We start from the raw sequence: 20,667 nt of genomic DNA on the forward strand, positions 1-20,667 counted from the left end.
CAGAAAGGTAAGACCTGCCCCAGTTCTCACAGCGAACTGCCACTGCCACCCCCAGACACCCTGAGCAAGGTCCCTGAAAGCAAAGTACAGCTGCAAAGTCTACAGCAGGAGGGGGCAGCTGGGCCCGAGAAGGTGCGTATCAAAGGGTTTCAGAATCCCTGAGGCCACTTCCTTGATTCATCAAGTTTTGCTCTAAGGATGCATTGCCTGTTAAGTGTACTGTTTTTCTTTTCTTTTTTTTTTTAAACCACAGTGTATATCATCCTTAAGCATAATTTAAAAAAATCTTTTTAGAAGTCACTATGCTAAATTTTCAGCAAACATCAATGAAACTGGTTTCTGTTCATGACCAGTAGCTCAGGTTAACTAAACAATAAAACCCTGAGCAGCTCCTGACTTGGCAGCAGTTCACCATCAACTCAGGCCAAGATCTGGAAGAAATAGCCTTTGGCTGCTGAATTTGCAGGCCTAAATATAAAGTGACAGCAGCAGCCTCCTGTTTGCTGTGAGTAGAGAGGGAGCCGGGGCCTGGGCCACCCCTGGGTGTGCTGGTGACCCACAGTGGACTGCACAGAGCTGGCTTTCAAGGAAGGTCTGAGGAATCTCCAGAAAGAACACACACTGTTGTGCCCATACCTGACCCTCCAGTTGGGCTAGGCTACTACCCACCCAGTCTTCGCTGTCGCCCTGCCTTCCTGGGTGTCTCCAGCATTGGGGGCATATCTTCCTGCCATGCCCGGCAGGAACAGGAAGTAGACAGAAGGTTTAGGTGGGGAGGGGGAAGAATAGAAACCAGCAGGAGTAGATCTACCCTCACCGGCACACAAAGCCCCATGGGTAGCCTCTAAGGAGGGGAGCTGCATGCACTTCTGAATTCACCCAGAAAGCCATCTCTAGAGAAGGATGGACTTTGGAGGCTACATAAGAGCTACTGCACCTCAGGAAACCCCTGCTAAAGGACTGGGGAAGGGTGAGGATCAGCAAGGTCAAAGCCTTGAGATCTGCTCTCAGGATGGGAACAGAGACGGGGAGAAGGCTGAGACAGGCATCTGAGGGACAGGGTGAGGAGCAGAGCCACAGGAACAAGAAGACTTACAACAGTGCACTGGGCTGGAACCAGCAACAGGAGCAAGCCAGGAAAGAAGCGAGGCCAAGCCCATGGGAGCCAGGCGGGCTGCCTCAGAATGGGTAAGAGGCCAGCTGTGTCGACACAACTCTAGCCCATTGTCCAGCCTTTCCTCCAGGGTCTTGAAGGAGGCGTGAGAAAGCACATCCACCATTGCACGGGGGATAGGGGGGTCTCAGGAGACAATGACTGGTGGGACTCTGTTGCACTGCCAGATGTCAACCTCTTGAGATGTAGGTCAGCCCTTCCTTCTCATGGGAGTTTGCATTTCATTTCTTGAAACTTCCATCTCTGTGGGACTGTTCAGTATCACCTCTAGCACAGCCTGTCACCATTTCTCAACCCTGACCCCTGCTTTCCATCTCCACAACTCTTCGCTAGGTGCCTCCCATGGGCTCCCACTGGATGTTGCAGCAGGCTGTGTCACAGCATTTGATGGTTTCAACAAGGTCACAAGACTGGTGTGGGAGCCTCCTGCCCCAAGCAGCCAGTCCCACCTAGCCTTTTCATTATAGTAATGAAAGAGATAATAGAATTCTTCCATCATTCATCTGGACTTCAAGTCTAGTTCCCTCACCACAGGAAGGAGGCGAGGGCTCTTAGACTACAGTCTCTGCCTTCCTCCATCCACAAGGATAGAAAAGCGGTCTTCTTAGAATTCACTTTCGACCTCTTACCCTCTGCTGTCACATTTCCAGGGCCTGTTCCAGGTTTAGTCTGGCATTGAAGACATTCCCAAACCTGGTCCCAGCCTATCTTTTCGACTATATTCTCCTACTCACAAATCCTGTCTGGCCACGGAGGTCATCTGTGACATCTTGCTTATTACTAACAGCACAACCCCTTCGCTGTCAGCTGTCTCCATCCTTTCCATCCACAAGCACCTGACTCTTCCATCCTGCTCTGCTCTTCACCCAGCTCCCGGAGATCCTTCTGAACTCTGAACATCTACATCAAGACTCACTCTTGGCTCCATTCTTAGATGGCTTCTAATTCTCATGTTTATGGGCATGGTCCCAATTTTGCCACTACATTGAGGTCATTTGAGGGTAGCAGATATTTATACCTGTCCCCCAATCCCCTGTGATCAACTGCACACTGCCTATGAGTGCCAATGGGCAGACTGCATCCCATGGTTGCATGGTTGACGTCCCATGGTCGGCTCAGTGCATAGTCTTACCTGTAGTACCGGGACTGCAAGTAGGTAGAGCACACAGCCTTGGACACATGACTAGCGGAACCAAAGTCGATGACCTTCACTCTATACGGCTGTCGGGAGGGATCCACCAGCATAATGTTTTCTGGTTTGAGGTCAGCATGGATAAGACCCAGGCTCTTGAGCTTCATCAGGGCGGTGGCTACCTGTTGGAGGACTGGGCGAATATATTTGAGGGGCAAGGGGCTAAACTTGTTCTGCTTCAGAAAGTCATAGAGGTTCTGCTCCAGCATCTCAAAGACCAAGCACGTGTGATTCTTGTGCTGGAAGCACTCATAGGCCCGCACAAAGTTGTAGTCGTCGGCGCTCTCTGTGCTCAGCCGGGCCAGGATGCTTACTTCAATCTGTCCTTGCCGGGCATACGATGGGTGGTTCTTCAGGATCTTAATGGCCACAATTTCATTGGTGCCCCGTTTCCAGCACTTGACCACTTGTCCAAATGTCCCTCGGCCCAAGAACTCTAAAACCTCGTAGGTGTTGGTCATGGAGCATAGCACTTCATGCTGCACCAGCTGATAATCACCTTCACTGTTGGAGCCACTGTTTTTGGAGGTGGCAGTGGATGTGGTGGCAGTGGCTACAGTGGCCCCGCTGGCATTGTTCTGAATCATGGGTGGGTGCTCCTCGATGATCTGCACGCTGCTTGTGTTCTCAATCTCCTCACTCTTACGCTTGAGTCCACATTTTTGGTAGGTATCAAGAAGGCTCACAGTGCTTCGACGCATTAGGTTATGTGGTCCGCCGAGGACTTGCCCGGTGACAGAAGTGCTACTGGCTGATGTTACCACTATGTGCCCGGTGCTTCCTGGGAAGATGATGGTCTGCTCGTAAGGTAGGCTTGGGTTTGGGATCGGCAAGGAGGTGCTGACGGTTGTGGAGGCTGGCTGAGAAGGTGGTACGTTCTTGCTCTGGCTATACACTTTGCTGTGGGAGCCGTACCCAGTCATGTCCCAGTTGGAACTCGGCTCGACTTTCAATTTCTTCACACTACAGAAGGCACTTGATTGAAGGGTGTGAGGGGAGAAAACTTGCACATGTGAGGCCATACCTGGAGGAAAAGGAAGAGGAAAACATACCTTTGAGTCACCCTTGCGTGAGAAAAACTCAACAAATTCACTTAGTGGCCCACTCACTCATTTTGATCAGTGTCTTGAGACAAATACATTACTGCCCTCCCACTTTAAAACAAGCTTGAAAAAGAGCATTGCTGGCACCCAGAAGCACACTCTATTCTTTTTGTGGGACTGAGTGGTTCCCACACTCCACACCGCTAGGAAGATAGTAGATTTATAAAGCAGAACCAGGGATAATAGAATAGTGACACAGTCCTTCCTTCCTTCCTTCCTTCCTACCTTCCTTCCCTCCCTTTTTCCCCTTCCTTAACTTTCTCTTTCCCTTTCTCTCTTCCTCCCTTCCTTTCTTCCTTCTTCCTTCCCTCCCTCCTTCCTCCCTTCCTTCTTGGAGCTTCAACTCAAAAGATTTGCTCTCTTAACTTGGCATTTTTGCTCAAGGCTGGTACTCTACTACTTGGGCCACAACCCCACATCTGCCTTTTTTTGCTGGTTAATTGGAGCTAAGAATCTCATGGGCCTGGAGGGGATGTGGACAGAAGGGAACCCTACTGCATTGTTGGTGGGAGTGTAAACTTGTTCAACCACTTTGGAAAGCAGTATGGAGGTTCCTCAAAAGACTCCACATAGACCTCCCTTATGACCCGGCAATCCCACTTTTGGGCATTTACCCAAATGATCACAAACAAGACCATACTAAAGCTACCAGCACAACTATATTTATTGCAGTATTATTTACCATAGCTAAGATATGGGAGCAACCCAGATGCCCCTCAGTAGATGAATGGATCAAGAAAATGTGGTATATATACACAATGGAATTCTATGCCTCCATCAGAAAGAATGACATTGTAAGGAAATGGAAAGACTTGGAAAAAATTACATTAAGTGAAGTAAGCCAGGCTTAAAGAAACATAGGTCCCATGGTTTCCCTTATTTGCAATAACTAGTATAAGTCTGAGACAAGCAAAATGGTCAGATAAGTTGGTGTTAAGCGAAATGAACCCCAAGTTAAGGTCTCAAATGTTTTTTCTTTCTAACATATTTATAAGATATTTCTTTGTTGCTTTGTATATCCCTCCTCCATGGTATAACCCCTGTTTTCACTGTATTTGATGTTGGTATAATTTGTGGAGGGGAAGGGGAAAAACAAATCGTTAAAACAGGGATAGAGGAGGACCCATTGCAACAATGAGATGTACAAGCCGTTATGTCGAAAAACAAACCTTACAACTTTGGTGAGGGGGTGGGGGGAGGATGCGAAGGGATGGGAAGGGGAAACAAAGGAGGAGGCTACAATGCTTGATAAGAAATGTACTCATTATCTTGCCCATGTAATTGTAACCCCTCTGTACAGTATTTTCACAATAAAAAAATATGTTTATAAAAAAAAGGAAATGGAAAGACTTGGAAAAAATTATATTAAGTGAAGTAAGCCAGGCCCAAAGAAACATAGGTCCCATGGTTTCCCTTATTTGCAATAACTAGTATAAGTCTGAGATAAGCAAAAATGGTCAGATACTGTATTTGATGTTGGTATAATTTGTGGAGGGGAAGGGAAAAAAACAAATCGTTTACATAGGGATACAGGTGGACTTATTACAACAATGAGATGTACAAGATGTTATGTCAAAAATGAACTTTACAACTTTGACATGGGGGGGTGGAGGGAGATGGGAAGGGATGGGAAGGGGAAACAAAGGAGGCGGCAACCATGCTTGATAAGAAATGTACTCATTACCTTGCCCATGTAATTGTAATCCTCTGTATGGTATTTTCACAATTAAAAAAAAAAAGAATCTCATGGACTTTTTTTGCCCAGGCTGCCTTTCAACCTCAATATTCAGATCTCAGTCTACTGAGTAGCTAGAATGTAGCTAGGTATGAGCCACCAGTGCCCCAGCTGCTTTTTTTTTTCTTTTCTTCTCTCCTTCCCTCCCTCCCTCCCTTTTCTGCATTTCTTCCTTTTCTTTCTTTCTTTCTTTCCTTCCTTCCTTCCTTTTCTTTCTTTCTTTCTTTCCTTCTTTCTCTCTTTCCTTTCTTTCCTTTCTTTCTTTTCTTTCTTTCTTTTCTTTCTTTCTTTCTTTCTTTCTTTCTTTCTTTCTTTCTTTCTTTCTTTCTTTCTTTCTTTCTTTCTTTCTTTCTTTCTTTCTTCCTTCCTTCCTTCCTTCCTTTCTTTCTTTCTATTTATTTTTTTGTGCCAGTTCTGGGGCTTCAACTCTGGGCCTGAATGCTGTCCTTGAACTTTTTTGCTCAAGGTTAGCACTCTACCATTTAAGCCATAGCTCCACTTGCAGCTTTTTTGTGGTTAACTGGAGATAAGAATCTCACAGACTTTCCTGCCCTGGCTAGCTTCAAGCTATGATCCTCAGATCTCAGCCTCCTGAGTAACTAGGATTACAGGTGTGAGCTATCAGTGTCCAGCTCCATTTATTTCTTATAAAATGTATTTGTGACAAAAACAAATGCTTCCTCTATTCTCACCAGGTTATATTCTACTAGAATGGACACCTACACAAGTGGCCCAGTAACTGACATAAACCGACCACCTCCACAGTCAGCTCAGCCTTATCAACAAACCCTCACCACCGCTGGGGGAAACATGTTCCCGCCTAGGGAACATGCTCTTCCAGGTTCTAGGTGAGCTTTGTTCCCACCTGGCATCTTGGTCATCTTAACCAAGTCATGTAGGATTTAGTGGTCTGATGCTTTTCTATACATTGTCTTTTTTGGGAGCAGGAATAGCATAGTTCATGGGCTCTTCATTCTTATTTTGTTAAAGTTATATATATATATTTCTTAGAAAGTATTATGACATCATTCCAACATATCTGTAATTAGATAACCCGAGAAATCATTAAGACCCTGTTCCACTTATAATTATTGTGATACAGAACCAAACAAAACTTCACATAAAAACGTTAAGGAAATAAAGTAAAAGGATAAGAAAGGCTAAGTCCTTACAGGTGAAAGGAGAAATAATGGCTACCAATTTTCTAAGCTGCCACTGATAAATAGCAACAGAGATACAAAGGCAGTGGGTTGGATAGGTGCTGCTGGTGCTTGGCTGTCCTGTCGTCTGGGCTCTCTGAAGCCCTACCCTACCTAGAATAGTTATTTAACATCTTCCTCTTCACCATGTCACCTTGTCCCTCCCTCTATCAGCAAAGGACTCACATTCTGCTTTGTCCAGAAGCTTGACGTCAGCCTTTCTTTCCTCCTTTAGTCTCTCCTGCATTTCAAAATACTCATGAATCTCTCTCCATCTTCCATTCTCTGTGTTGTCTCTCCAGTCCCAGAGGAAGATAGATGTGCTCTCCTTCCCCCGTTCTCGTGACCCATATTCTCTCATTTTCTTTCAAACTCTTAGTTTCCTCCACTGTTCTTTTTACTTGCAGTTTTAATTTCCCCCTGGTAACCGCACCAAAGTCCTTAATAGATACTGAATAGGGTTAGCCACATGAATTAATGACCTCATCTTTTCCTTCTGCCTTCATGTGTACATGCAGGCAAAAACTCAGAGTTTGGAAAGAATGAGGAGTAACAGCTGGAGTTCCCCCCTTCTTGACCTCTTCCTTCCTCTTACCTATAAATCAATAGTTTGTGCTCCCTTTTTGTTATGCTTACTACTACTACTTTTTTTTTGGTAGTGGTGGTAGTACTGGGAATTGAACTCAGGGCCTTACTCACACTTCTCTACATGTGGCCCCTTTTTGCTTTAGTTTTTCAGATAAGGTCTCATGTTTTTCCCCAAGTCTTGGACCATAGTCTTCCTTTCCTCACAAGCTGGAATTACAGAGATGCACTACCACGATCCATCTTGTTTTTAGAAGTGTGACTTTTTGCTCAGCCTGACCTCGAACTTCTGATCTCTACCTCCTCCGAAACTGGGATTACTGGTGTGAGCTACCTCGCCTCACAATGCTCACTTCCTTATCTATCGCCCTAACATATTCATGCACTATAGTCATATGCTCTGAAATATAAATGACTTCCTAAGTGCTGGTTCCAGTGGTCTTTTTCAGCCCATCTTCTTCCTCACCTGCTGCAATATCTGATACTGGTGACCTCGACTTCCTTCTTATTGCTCTTATCTGGTCTCACATGAATCTCCAGGACACCATATATTTGGGTGGTTCTTCCTTTAAAACTCTGGCATTGCCAGCACTTGGGACTCTTCTCTGGAAGGCATCATCCATTCTGGTGGTTTAGGCTCACATCTCTATACAGGAGACTCCCACAAGTTCCTCACAGGCCAAGCACCCCCATTCTACTAATGTATTTCTGCCCCTGCTACATCAGGTCTGATGAATTCCTTATCTTCTCCCACAAACCTAGCCATCCTACCCTCCCCATCTTACCACTCCATTTCTGCTCAATATGTATTTGGTAATGCTGGAGTTAGGATAAGGGCCTTCTCAAGTGGTAGAGCTCTAGCCTTGAACTGAAGAGTTGAGGGACAGTGCCCAGGCCCAGAGTTCAAGCCCCACAACTGACCCAAAAACAAAAAAAAAGTATGAGAGCCTTGTGCTTGCACTTACTGCTCTACCATTTGAGCCATATACCAGCTTCTGTTATTTTTTGGATATTGTTTGTTTTATAGGCATGCACCATCATACTTGCTGGCAGAAAATACTCTAGTCTCTTAGTTCTCAGACTGTGGCATTGTTATGTTTCTTTCTTTTCCCCCTTTCCTCTTTTCAGTACTGGGGATTGAATCCAAAGCTCTGTGGTTGCTGAAGAAGTGCTCTTCCATTTAAGCTAAGCCCCCAACACTTTTGTTTGTACTTTGTTTTTCAGCCAGGGCTCATTAACTTTGCCAGGGCTAGCCTCAAACTCCTGGTTCTCTTGTCTTGACCTCCTGAGTAGGAGGAAAATAGGCGTGCGCCATCATGCCTAGCTGGATTTACATTTTTTTGTCAATTGTGGGGCTTGAACTCTGGGCTTGGGTGCTATCCCTGAGCCACAGTGCCACTTTCAGTTTTCTGGTGGTTAACTGGAGATAAGAGTCTCACAGACTTTTCCTGCCCGGGCTGGCTTTGAACCATGATCCTCAGATCTCAGCCTCCTAAGTAGCTAGGATTACAGGTGTGAGCCACGAGCGCCCGGCTGGATTTACTTTTGAGGATTATTTCTACAGAGAAGAAGACAGTAAGTCTTAATTTCTCCTGCCTTTAAAATGTCTACTGAATACCTGTCTATTTCTGTTCTTGCTTCTACTTCCATACTTGGAACACTTACCACTTTCCAACACAAACTGGGAGCCCTGATCTACTTGTGTACTTCTCCCTTCTACACTTGCCTACACTTGGCTGCCAGCTTTATCTTCATACAACATCCCTGAGCACACTGTTCTTCTGTCCAAAAATTTTCCATGACTCTTTAGTAGCCAGGGGATAGAGTTGAATATTCTGATTCCAGTGACCACCTGGCTGCCTTCAGATTCACACCAAACTCTAGGACTCTCAACTTTCATGAAGCTGCCTCCTCCTCTGTATTCCTACCTTCCCACTCTTCACATCGCCCTGTGGAATGCCCCCTGCCCCCACCCTGCAGTTCTCTATCTAAACACCAGCCAGTTTCAACCCTTCTTTCTAGACAGCTCCAATCCACAGAGACTACTCCCAAGTCTCTGTTCATGTGATGCTTAGCATAAATACCAGCCACTTGATTATGAATTGTGTTTCTGTCCTATACAATCTCTTATTTTATAATACACACACACACACACACACACACACACACACACACACACACACACACACACACACACACACACACACACACACACACACACACACACACACACACACACACACACACACACACACACACCCTGTAGTCTCAGTCTTCAGAATGCTGGGATTACATGTGTGCACCAGTATGGCCAGCACACTGTTTACTGTGTATACTGTTTGCTCACATATTTAGGTCATGTTTCCATAACAAAACTATATCTGACAACAGGAGTTATGGTTTTTACTTCACACTGCCTGTGTTTTAGCAGTAGACTAAGGTCATGGTGGACACTGCTGACAGATAAGCCCTCTAACTAGCCATGTGTCCAGTAGTGCTTTGGTTTCTAGCCTTAGAGAAATCACCAGTCATATGAATCTACAGAACCTAGCCTGACTTTGGAAATTAGAGAAAAACCTGCCAAGACTTTTCTACACTTGTTTTTTTTTTTTTGGTTGGTTGCAGGGTTTGAACTCTGGGCTTAAGTGCTGTCCCTCAGCTCAAGGCGAGTGCTCTACCATTTCCAATTTCTAGTGGTTTATTGGAGATAAAGAGTCTCTCAGACTTTGCTGCCTGGGCTGTGTCTAAACTGTGATCCTCAGATCTCAGCCTCCTGAGTAGCTAGGATTATAGGTGTGAGCCACTGGTGCCTGGCAACTTTTCCACATTTTTAAAACCAAGGCAGACAGCTAGGCATGGTAACATACACCTATAAACCCAGCAATTTGGTTATAAGGCTGAGACAGGAGGATCAAGAATTCAAGGCCAGCCTGAGATATAAAGTAAAAGCCTGTCTCAATAAACAAACCAACAAACCCAACAACAGTAACCAAGGCAGAGGCTAGGCAGCTTCTGTTCTAGGCATGGCAGCCAGTCTCTGCTTCACTGGACTGTCTCTACCTCCTCAGGGCAGTTCTGGCTTCATCCCCAAGCCCTATTCAGAGCCCCACCTTTATCCTGACGCCAAGGGTCAGCAGGAGCTTCCCTTCTGATTTCAGTGACGATTCCAACGTTGGCCTGGGCACTATAACTACCATCTGACCATGTCCTTGTGCCTGACAGGATTATTTTGGCTTTATGGCTCTTTCTCTTCATGTTAACCTTGCCTTAATTCTAAATGACACACAAATGGTTCTTCTCTATTAATGAAATTCCCATATCATTCTAAATATTATACAAATACCCATATTGTTCAAAATGTTTTATACAATGTGCAAATGACCAATTCCTTGACTTTTAGTCATTTATCCATAGAAAAGACTAAGCAAAATAAACACTTCCCTTCGTTCTCCTGTCTCTCTCTCTCTCTCCTTATTCCACAGGCCCCTGTCCTTGTTGGGAAGACATGGGTATCAGGGGAGGTGACAGCACAAATACACCAATTAGACATAAAGGCAATGAGGCACTGTTCCCTGCTTCTGCTCTTTCGAAAGGTTCTGGGTAGAAAGGCCAGTGTGCAGAAGTGGAATTTTACAGAGGGGAAGAGGGTGGCTTATGACTTATTTGTTATTGGGATGACAGCCAAGGGTCATAAAACTGTGGAAACCATCACTGGCTGCCTCTGGTGACAGATGCCCAGGACAGGAGAGGAGACCAGTGGCCAGAACCTCCCTGCACTTCTTGCTATGGCCAGCCGACTGCCTCTGACTCTGGACCTGGTGCAGTCCCTGCTAGGGTCAACAGCCACTATCCCAAGAACTAGACCTAATTCCCCAAACAGCTTCCTACCTTTGTACCGCAGCAGAGGCCATTTTGCTCTGGGAAGCAAAGAATAAGATATAGCTAAAGAAAGTCTTCAGTGGTTTTATTCAAAGTCCTAAAATGTCTTTCTAAGGAATAAAACACTGCTGGAAGTTTTGTAGCTTAATCTTAAAATAATCTTACAGCTACAATCAAACTTAATTCCAAATTATTTCTCCTTTCTGACTCTGTGTCAAATCCACCACCTTTCACCAGTCTATTTATTGAGATCCCTGACTCAGGGACAGGGAAGTGGGGCAGGGGACCTATATGCTTCTACTCTAAAGGAATAGCTGAATGTTTCCTCTCATTTCTTTGTGTGTGTTGACCTCTGTATTCCTCGAGGCTTGTTTACCTCCTCACTTGACAATTTTCTTTTCCCCAGAAATGGCAGGGGCTTATTAATAGGGAATTTTCAATGTAATCCTATGGCAGATCTGTTCCTTTTTAAGTTATCTCAGCCCTTCTGGGTTTTAGAAGAGAAAGTGGCACTGCCTCCCCCTCCTCCATGGTGAGAGGCTGGAGAGACTATAGTGACACAACTGTGAGGACAGTTTTGAGCCCTTGGGAAAGAACACAAGGGACCCAGGGAATCATGGTAGAATAAATCTGCAATAATCACACCTGCTCCCTACAGAGGTCATCTCACCTAAACCTCTCCATAGAAGGCTTAGTGGCCTCCTAAGATAAACTCTAACAGAATGGCTGCACTGATCGAAAGTACAAGGGACTAGTCTAGAACTTAGCTTCTACAAAAGAGTGTTCCCCTACCATGCCCTCTGACTTGTACAAGTCAAAATCTCAACACTGAACATCACACGTGATTTTTAATGCTTCAGAGTTCATGGAGATGCTATTGGAATCATCAATGAAAAGCAATTAAAAACAAATTTATTATGAGTTATGACAGCTTATATCAAAAAATTATACACAGGACTTCAATGAATGACAAATAAAAAGTAGTGCCTATAAGCTGACATTAATACATATCTATGCTTAACAGAAGTGATTTATAAGAAGTCATTCCTTGTTGTCACAGAGAACAGACAGTCTTGTTCCCAAAACAAGCTCAACTTACCCAGACTTAGGGTGCATTTTGCTGGCCTGTATGTTTAGGCCTCAAAGACCCTGACCACTCTCTTTGAACTACTTTATTCAAATGTTTGTGTTGCATTAAAAAACATATATGTGCATTTCAAAATATTAATTTCCAAATATTTGCTTTTTGCCTTTTTCAAAATGCCATCTATATCCATAAACATTCTAACGCTCAATTTCAGTCCTCCTTCTGCGAGTACATTTTATTTTTATTAGCATATATTAGCTATACAAGGGGGTCTTTCCATGCATGTACACAATGTATTCCAATCCACCCTCCCATTACTCTCCCTACCCCTCTTCCCCACTTCGTGATACCATTTCAACATGTTTTCAATGTTTCAGTTTCATACTTGCCCACAATCCATTGGACCCTATTCATCCCCTTTCACTCATTAGCCCAACTTCCTCTCACAAGTGCTCCCAACAATCTCCAACACCTGATTTCAACCCCTACTCCTCAAGATCCTATTCCTTATAATTCTCAAAAATCACATATCATTTTCTAGTTTTTAAATTTTTGAGCACCCAGTACATACCAGATGCTAGGATGGTGTCCCCTAGACAGGGTGACTCTTAAGAGCTGGTCATGTATGGTAAGCACACACCACACATGCGCATGTGCGCGCGCATGCACACACACACACACACACTCTCTCTCTCTCTCTCTCTCTCTCTCTCTCTCTCTCTCTCTCTCTCCACCTTGTTCTTACTAAGATGTGACTGTGGGAACTAAAGAATTAAGGGGTAAGCTTCTATGGGGGTAAGCTTCTATGATAGTGAGCAAAATCAGACCCTGAGGAATTAATTCACACCTGAGGAATTAATTGTGTGTTTTCTTGTCTCTCTTAGTTTTTATGGTTAAATGAGAAAGTCATTTATTACATGTTATGTTTTTTTACCTACTAAAAATACTTCAAAAAATCTTCATGATCTTGAGGTCTTAATTCATTATTTTTTTCTTTAACAAATGACATTTCTTCAAGGATTGGCTTGTTGAGTCTATTTTCCCTTACTTGTTTGCTTAGTTTCCTCATAACTTCATATTTCACAACAAGATGAACTCAAAAGTTGCTTCACATCTGAGTACATTTCCTTTCATTTCACCACCCCCAAATTATCTACTGGAAGATCAGACTCTGGTGAAACTACAGGGATAAGTAGTAAGAGTTCAATGATGATTAAAACAAAATTTTAATTGAATTCATTTTTACTAGATTCTAGCAAAGCACAGAGGAGGAATTATAAGTAAAAACTGGAGATATTTTGTTTGAATCAGTAATTAAGTTTTAATTTGGGTTGGCACATATGACATAGATCACCACTTAGTATCTAGGTATATTATTAAGGGAATGGAATCCAGAACACCTTATTTCAAGGACTAACAAACTTTTTTTACTCCTTCAAGTTTTCTGGACATACTCTTTGGTTAAAAGATATTTGATGAAAGCTATGGATTTTTTGTCTTTCCTTTTTTGTAATTGTTTTTCCCTATAATCAAGAACTCAGAGGAAGAATTAAATTCCCATACTGAAATGAACACCATAGTTGTCTTATATATTTTGCTTGTGATAAGCTAAGGAAAATGTCAAAATACAAGAATGTCAGATGCATACATCTAAATAAAAATGTTTGAAACCCCTAGGGTAGGGTTAATTTGTATTACCCTTGAAGACCCTGTGAAACACGATGACTAGATGTCTCATGGTATTGTAAAGTACTAGGAAAAATTCTTAACATAGCACATTAGATTTATAAATTTTAAATAATTACCCTGCTTATCAGTTTGTATTTCAGAAGTATGAAGATCATTTCAGGTGAGCCTCTCTCAAAATGATGCATTTTTACATAATGTGTACTAAATATCTTTGGGGATTTGTACCATTTTCAGCCAGTGTGTTTACCCACTAGTTGTAATATATAATTCCACTAGTGCATAGTTTAGGATAACCAGTATCGCCACAAAATTCTTTTGTCAATAACAATAACAATACTAGAGATTGGAACATTGAGCATTTGAAAGAGAAAAAAAGCTGAAATAAAATCAATCATTAAATCTGCATTAAGGGATCTCTACATGCTGGGTACTGGTAGCTCAGGCCTGTAATCCTAGCTGCTCAGGAGGCTGGGGTCAGAAGACTGCAGTTTGAAGCCAGTGAAAGTCTGTGAAACTCTTATCTCTAATTAATCAACTAAAAGCAAGAAGTGGAGCTTTGGCTCAAGCTGTTTAGCACTAGCCTTGAACAAAAAAAGCTCAGGGACAGTGCCTGAGTTCAAATCCCAGGACCAGCACCAAAAAATAAAAAAATAAAAAAAGTCCTCTGCATAAAAAAGAGCTACACTGGAAGGAAATATAAAGACAAAGATGACATTACTACTGACCTAAAGGAACTTGAAAATTGCACAGCATTATCAAATCCAATGGTTGTTAAGGACAATTGGCAATTCTAGATACCATAAGCAACTTGCCAAAGTAAACAGCATAGTTCAGAAGGAGGAATCAGGATGGATTGTGGTCAGGCAAGGTTTTACAGCACGATAAGATGTGAGCTGCAATTAGAAAGATGGAAGATCTGGAAAGGCAGAGGTGTTGTTCTAGGTTTTGCAAAGAGGGTAAAAAAATCAGCTTCACAGGGGGAACTATGGCACTGTAGCCTCTACCCTCAGGAAGCCTCTGCTTTGCTTAGGAACAATCTAGCCACACTTGCAAATGAGTAACATATTAACAAATTCTAGGGCAATAATTAACCATCAGAACACACTGTATACACCAACTGCTCATTTGTCCAGGTCTCATAACTCCTGCCTCCTAGAAGCTGAGTGAAGCCCCTCCACAAATGAAAGCTGCTCACTGTCTCCTCCGACCTTCACTTGCTCACACACAGGCTAGCAAGATGTAGGGACTATCACAGGTGCCTCTGCTCCTTTGTCAGACTCCAGGTGCTTACTCCCCACAACTGCACAGATAAGTAAACAGAGCTTAAGGAGATGAAACAGGTTGTCCAAAGTCACGTTGCTACTATTAGAAGGGTTGGGTTTTGGACTGAGGTCTACTTGATTCTCAACTCTATGCCAATAACAAAATTTATTTACTTTTTAGGTCCTCAAATTCAGTAGCACCAAACACTATCAGGTACAGCAACAGCCAAGCAAAGATCAAAGTCAGTAGGGAGAGAAGACAGATCTAAAATAGACTGTGGGATATATTTGAATGTATATCTTTGGGTAAAATAAAGTACACCCACAAGGAAAATCCTAAATCATCTCTCATTTCTGTTAGTATGACGTCTGAGAAATATGACTATTAGAATTATTAAGAGAAAGAAAATTCACCTTTGTCAACCAAGAAGGATTGTCACTTTTCTGATGCACACTGGCCAGACCACTGGTCTTGAGTATGAAGAGAGACTAAGAGATGCAGGCAGGTTGCATGGCCAGACGGAGGGCCTTCGCAGCAGTCCAGAGGCCAGCTCAAGAGGGATCTGGATGAAGAACTAGCTGAGAAAGCTGAGGACAGAATGGAAATATGGGGCTCTGAAGTGAAATGGAAGACACAGTGACAGATGAGATATAAGGGCAAAAGACAGAGAGGAATCAGGTATGTCTGAAGGACCAAGAGGAGTGGGGCTCCAAGGTGGCAAAAGGGAGGGAGAGGAAGTAATGCTGGAGGGGAGAATGCAACCTTTCTTCAACAAGATAAGTGACAGAACACTGGCAGACTGAAATATCCATTCTAAGCTGAAATGTACAGTGTTCAACGAACTATGCGCCCCAAAACTTGTAGGAATAGATTGCTTAGCTTATGGAAGGTCTGGTGTCGGGAGTTGTCAGTGTTTAGACAATCAGTATCTGGGGCCTATGTGCTGGATTGGCTCTTCAATGAACATAAACCATTCTGAAAAAGACAATGGGGAATCAACAGGCTGGGCAGAGCCTGAGCAGGATTAACTAGAAGTGGAAGAAGAGGACAGGCTCATGCTGAACTTGCTCATGGACTGGGCCAAACACAAAAGAACATGGCCAAAAACATTTCCAAAAAGATCAGCAGCACAGAAAGAGGACAGATCTCCAAAGGAGGAAAGTCTGCTGTAAAGGCTCATATAGCTAAGAGGCCAATAAGTGTTGTGAAGGTGAGCACACAGCCCAACCTGAGAACTCTGCTTGCAGAAAATGTTCTATATGTACCAAGAAAAACACAGGTGGTGAGAACAGGCGAGAGGTTGTGGCTAGAGATGTTGACACCTGGATGAAAATGGAATCCATGTGAGTTAAGCTGTTTCCCAGGAGAATCAGTGTAGAAAGTAGAACAGATGGCAAATAAAGTAATCCTTGGGGGCAGAGACTGTCAAATGGTCTGAGGAGGACAGTATGAGTCACAGGGCAAAGTCAAGGATAAAGTGATAATCAACACAATCAAGGGATTGGTCCTGGACAGTGAAAACAGGGGTGGTGAGGCCTAGTCGGGAGTAAGCCAGCATCTTCATTTCCCACAGGAGTCTACAGAGGAGGGAGTGCTCTCCTGGGAAGAGAACCAGACATACCACGTACATCCCTTGTTTTTCCAAGAAATGTAATTCTCTTAAGAACGTTCAAAACCCCTTACATCTGCCTTCAATCATCACATTCTACCATAAGCTGAGTTTCTTCAACTGAGAAAACATTTTTTTTTCCTCCTCCATTCTGCAAATTCCCCATATATCTATCTTCTGGTTCAGTACTAGTCAATATCAGCCTTTCGAGTTCAAGCTTTCTTCTCTTTCTGAAAGTTGCCAATCTCGCCCCCAACTCCGAGCTTCTTTCCAGTTGCCTTCCTATAAAATGCCATGGCAGACCTTACTTCCTTACAATCAGTAAATGGAAGGATTCCATGTGTTGATGCCCATAAACAATCTAAAAATTCCAGATCTAGTCCAATGCCAATCAGGACTGTGATTGTAGTCAATAGCAAAATGCTTCATTACTATATTCAAGACCCTGGATTCAAGCCTAAGCATTGTAAAAGGGAGGGAAAACGACAGGAAGGGAAGAGAAAAGGAAAAAGGAAAGGGGGAAGGAATGGAAAAGGAGAAGGGAAGGAAGGGAAGGGAAGGGAAAACTACAGCAGTACAACTAAGCTGATACTGTTGGGGTAGAGAATTATCACTAATAAGAAACATATATGGGGCTGGGAAGGTGGCTCAGTGGTAGAGTGCTTGCCTTGCATACATGAGGCCCTGGGTTCGATTCCTCAGCACCACATAAGCAAAAAAAAAAAAATTAAAAAAAAAATCCGGAAGTGGCGCTGTGGCTCAAGTGGTAGAGCACTAGCCTTGAGCTGAAGAGCTGAGGGACAGCGCCCAGGCCCAGAGTTCAGGCCCCACGACCAGACCCCCCCCCAAAAAAAAAAAAGAAACACATGCTTTTTAGTTTTCTACATAAAAGTGATGGATTCAAAGAAAAATGTACAAAAATAACTCAAAGAATCCTTTTAAAACAAGTTACAGGGGCTGGGAAGGTGGCTCAGTGGTAGAGCGTTTGCCTTGCATGCCTGAGGCCCTGGGTTTGATTCCTCGGCACCACATAAGCAAAAAGAAAAAAGCCGGAAGTGGCGCTGTGACTCAAGTGGTAGAGCGCTAGCCTGGAGCTGAAGAGCTGAGGGACAGCGCCCAGGCCCAGAGTTCAGGCCCCACAACCGGACCAAAAAAACAAACAAACAAACAAGTTACATTAATTAAGAATCTTAATTATTTTTAAGCAGTATTCTTTTTTGGTTTATTAGCATTTATTAGAACTTTCACTGCAAAACAAGTTTATGGTATTATAGTCATTCTTCCATCCATCTATTCATTTTTCTATCCATTCATTCCTTTTTTTCTTTTTAAATAGTCTCATTAAGCAACATCTTCCTGCCTCAGTGTCCCAAGTTTTGGGACTGCCAAGTGTGAACCAAAACGTGAGGCAAAAATTAGTAGCTTCAAAATTAGTAGGCCATAACTGTCCTAATAAGAAGGTACTAAAGGTACTAAAGACTTTGTGGCTTAAACAACAGAAATGGGCTGCTTCACAGTTTTGGAGCCTAGAAGCTGAAGATCAAGGTGCTGGCAGAGCTGATTCCTTCTGGGCCTTTCTCTGTGGCTTACGCTTGGCATCTTCTCCCTATGTCCTTTCATATTGTTTTCTCTCTGTGTCTTTGTCCAAACTTCCCTTTTAAAATAAGGACTCTAACTGATACTGGATTAGGGCCCACCATAATGACCTTCTTTCACCTTGATCACCTCTGTAAAGATCTTCTCTCCAAATAAACTTGGGTGGGATGACATGAAGCACTAGGAGTCAGAAATCCTGCATGAGGTTTTTGAGGATACATAAGTCAGCCCATAACAGCAGGTTAAAGGAGGCCACAGCATTTATAATTTGCTCAATATCAAATGTCATGATATTCCAAAAGAACTGTCTTTGTTTTTCCCTCCTTGGTGGTAAGAAATTTTGGTTTTTCGTTTGTTTTTTGTCAGTTGTGGGGCTTGAACTCTGGCTTTGGGCGCTGTTCATGCACTCTTCGGCTCAAGGTTAGTGCTCTACCACTTGAGCCACAGCACCACTTCCAGCTTTTTCTGCTGATGTGGTGCCCAGGTATTGAACCCAGGGCCTCATGCATGCAAGGCAAGCACTCTACCACTGAACCACCTTCCCAACCCCTAAGGTATTTTGTTTTGTACTTTTCTTCTACTTTGTCTATGAGTAGCTGAGTGCCAGTGGCTCATGCCTATAACCCTAGCTACTCAGGAGATTGAGATCTGAAGATCTCAGTTCAAAGCCAGTCCAGGCAGACAAATTGGAAGGACTCTCCAATTAACCAACACAATACCAGCAGCCGAGGTGTTGCTTAAGTGAAAGAACAGTGGTGAGTGAAAAGGTTGAGAATTCAAGGCCTTAAATTCAAGTCCCAGTATGAACACGAACACACACACACACACACACACACACACACACACACACACACACACACACACAGAACGTAGGAGTACACTTCAGTCACATATGATACTAAGTTAGGTGAGGTTCTGCATGCGTTTAGGTCACACTTCTGGGAAAGTGCCTGAGGAATGTCTCTACATATATCAAGGAGCAATTTCAGTCATGGGGGTAGCAGGAGACCTGTGAATGGCATAAAAATACCATCAACACTAGGTTTTCAGCTGTGAACCCAAGTGTGTCAAACACTTCTGGCTCAAAAAGACAGCTCAGCTGTGGCCAGGATGGAGTGGGTCGGGGCTGGCAGGAGCTCCTCCTTGCTTCCTCTGTGCAATTTTGAGAGCTTCTGACTCTCACCTGTTACCCACATTGTCCTTTGTGTCCCAAGTCTGTAGAGTGTGTTACATTTTTCAAACTGCATTTTCTTTCCTACCTAGGATCTCAGGAAGAAAATTTTTCAACACACTCAATGGGATAAAATCAGCAAACACCCACAAAATATAAAAACAAACCCAGCCTCATTTCTGGTTTCAACCAGATGAAATCCATTTAAGTAAACAGTTTTGTTTTTTTTTTTTTTTCTTTCAGAGCTCCAGCAGGCTGCTCACTTTCTCCCGAATTGCTCAAAACCAGGATGGTTAAAGTTCCAGCAGTTGCAAGTGTTCAGATGCAGGAATCATAAGCCACACAGGCATCCCCCCGGCTCTTCCCCCCTCTCAGGCACTTTTGAGCTCCCAGTCCCGCCTGACGACCACCTCAGCAAGCCAAGGAAAAAGCTGGGGAGTGGCTGGCAAGGAGCAGACCTTGGATGATTTATAAAGCATATATCAAGTTCACTCAAAAACTGAAGTTTTTTTTCCCCTGTGTAAAAAAGAATTCATTATCCTTAAATGTCTGGCGTCACACTGGCAAAGGATATGTTTTATCTACCTAGCCCTTATCTGTTCCATGCCCAGACTACCTCTGAGTTGTCTTTCTAGGCTCAACCAGAAGTCTGACACAGTCCGATATAGAGCTGGAAATCTAGTCTACTCTCCCATTCCCACTGTGATGAGACTACCATGATGCTTCTGCAAATTCATACCAGTTCTATTACTCAGGGCTACTATATCACTCTGAGTAATCTATCACTGTGTGACCCCCCTACTACCTGCGGACGTGACCTTATTTAGCAACAGGGTCTTTATAGACGTGATCAAGTTAAGATGAGGTCATTAGGATGGACTCTAGCTCAACAGGACTGGTATCCTAATAAGAGAAGAGACGGGGGAGAATGCCATGTAAGAAGAGAGGCAGGGATTGAAGTAGCTGCGAACACAGCTGCAAACACAACGAGCAGCACAGGCTGCCAGGGCCAGCGGTCACAAGGAGGAAAAGACAAAGAGCTTGCAGCCCTGGAAGGGGCACAGCCCTGCTGACACCTCAATCATCAACCTCCAGAACTGTAGAAGAGACATCTGCTGTTCTTAGCTGCTAAGTTTGGGGAACTTTGTCCTTATAGGAAAGTGATATGCTCTGTAATACAATTCAGGATATATTTCACTGAAAAAACATGCTTGCACTTTGGCTATGAGAGAGTATTTTTAACAATCACAAAGTCATGCTGGGTCAAGTGCCAGATGCCCTCATGGTCTGCCAGCCACTGTGTGTGGCCACTGGGTTGAGAGGCTGTAGGAGTGTCCACAACTTTACTCCCACATTTAAATTTTCATTCCTGCCATGGGTCTGAA

At 43.5% G+C, this 20,667-nt stretch overlaps 1 protein-coding gene across 2 annotated transcripts in view; it reads right to left on the minus strand.

Moving 5' to 3' along the window:
- Nucleotides 1–20,667, minus strand: part of Hipk2 (homeodomain interacting protein kinase 2) — a 195,778-nt gene that overhangs the window by 127,270 nt on the left and 47,841 nt on the right. For both annotated transcript variants that reach the window (XM_069996899.1, XM_069996898.1), the window contains exon 2: nt 2,307–3,390. In XM_069996899.1, the coding sequence (XP_069853000.1) occupies nt 2,307–3,390 (1,084 nt within the window). The remainder of the gene's footprint in view (nt 1–2,306; nt 3,391–20,667) is intronic.

The sequence above is a fragment of the Dipodomys merriami genome, unplaced genomic scaffold (assembly GCF_024711535.1).
Source record: "Dipodomys merriami isolate MVZ:Mamm:240054 unplaced genomic scaffold, mDipMer1.0.p SCAF_5, whole genome shotgun sequence".
Classification (NCBI taxonomy): domain Eukaryota; kingdom Metazoa; phylum Chordata; class Mammalia; order Rodentia; family Heteromyidae; genus Dipodomys; species Dipodomys merriami.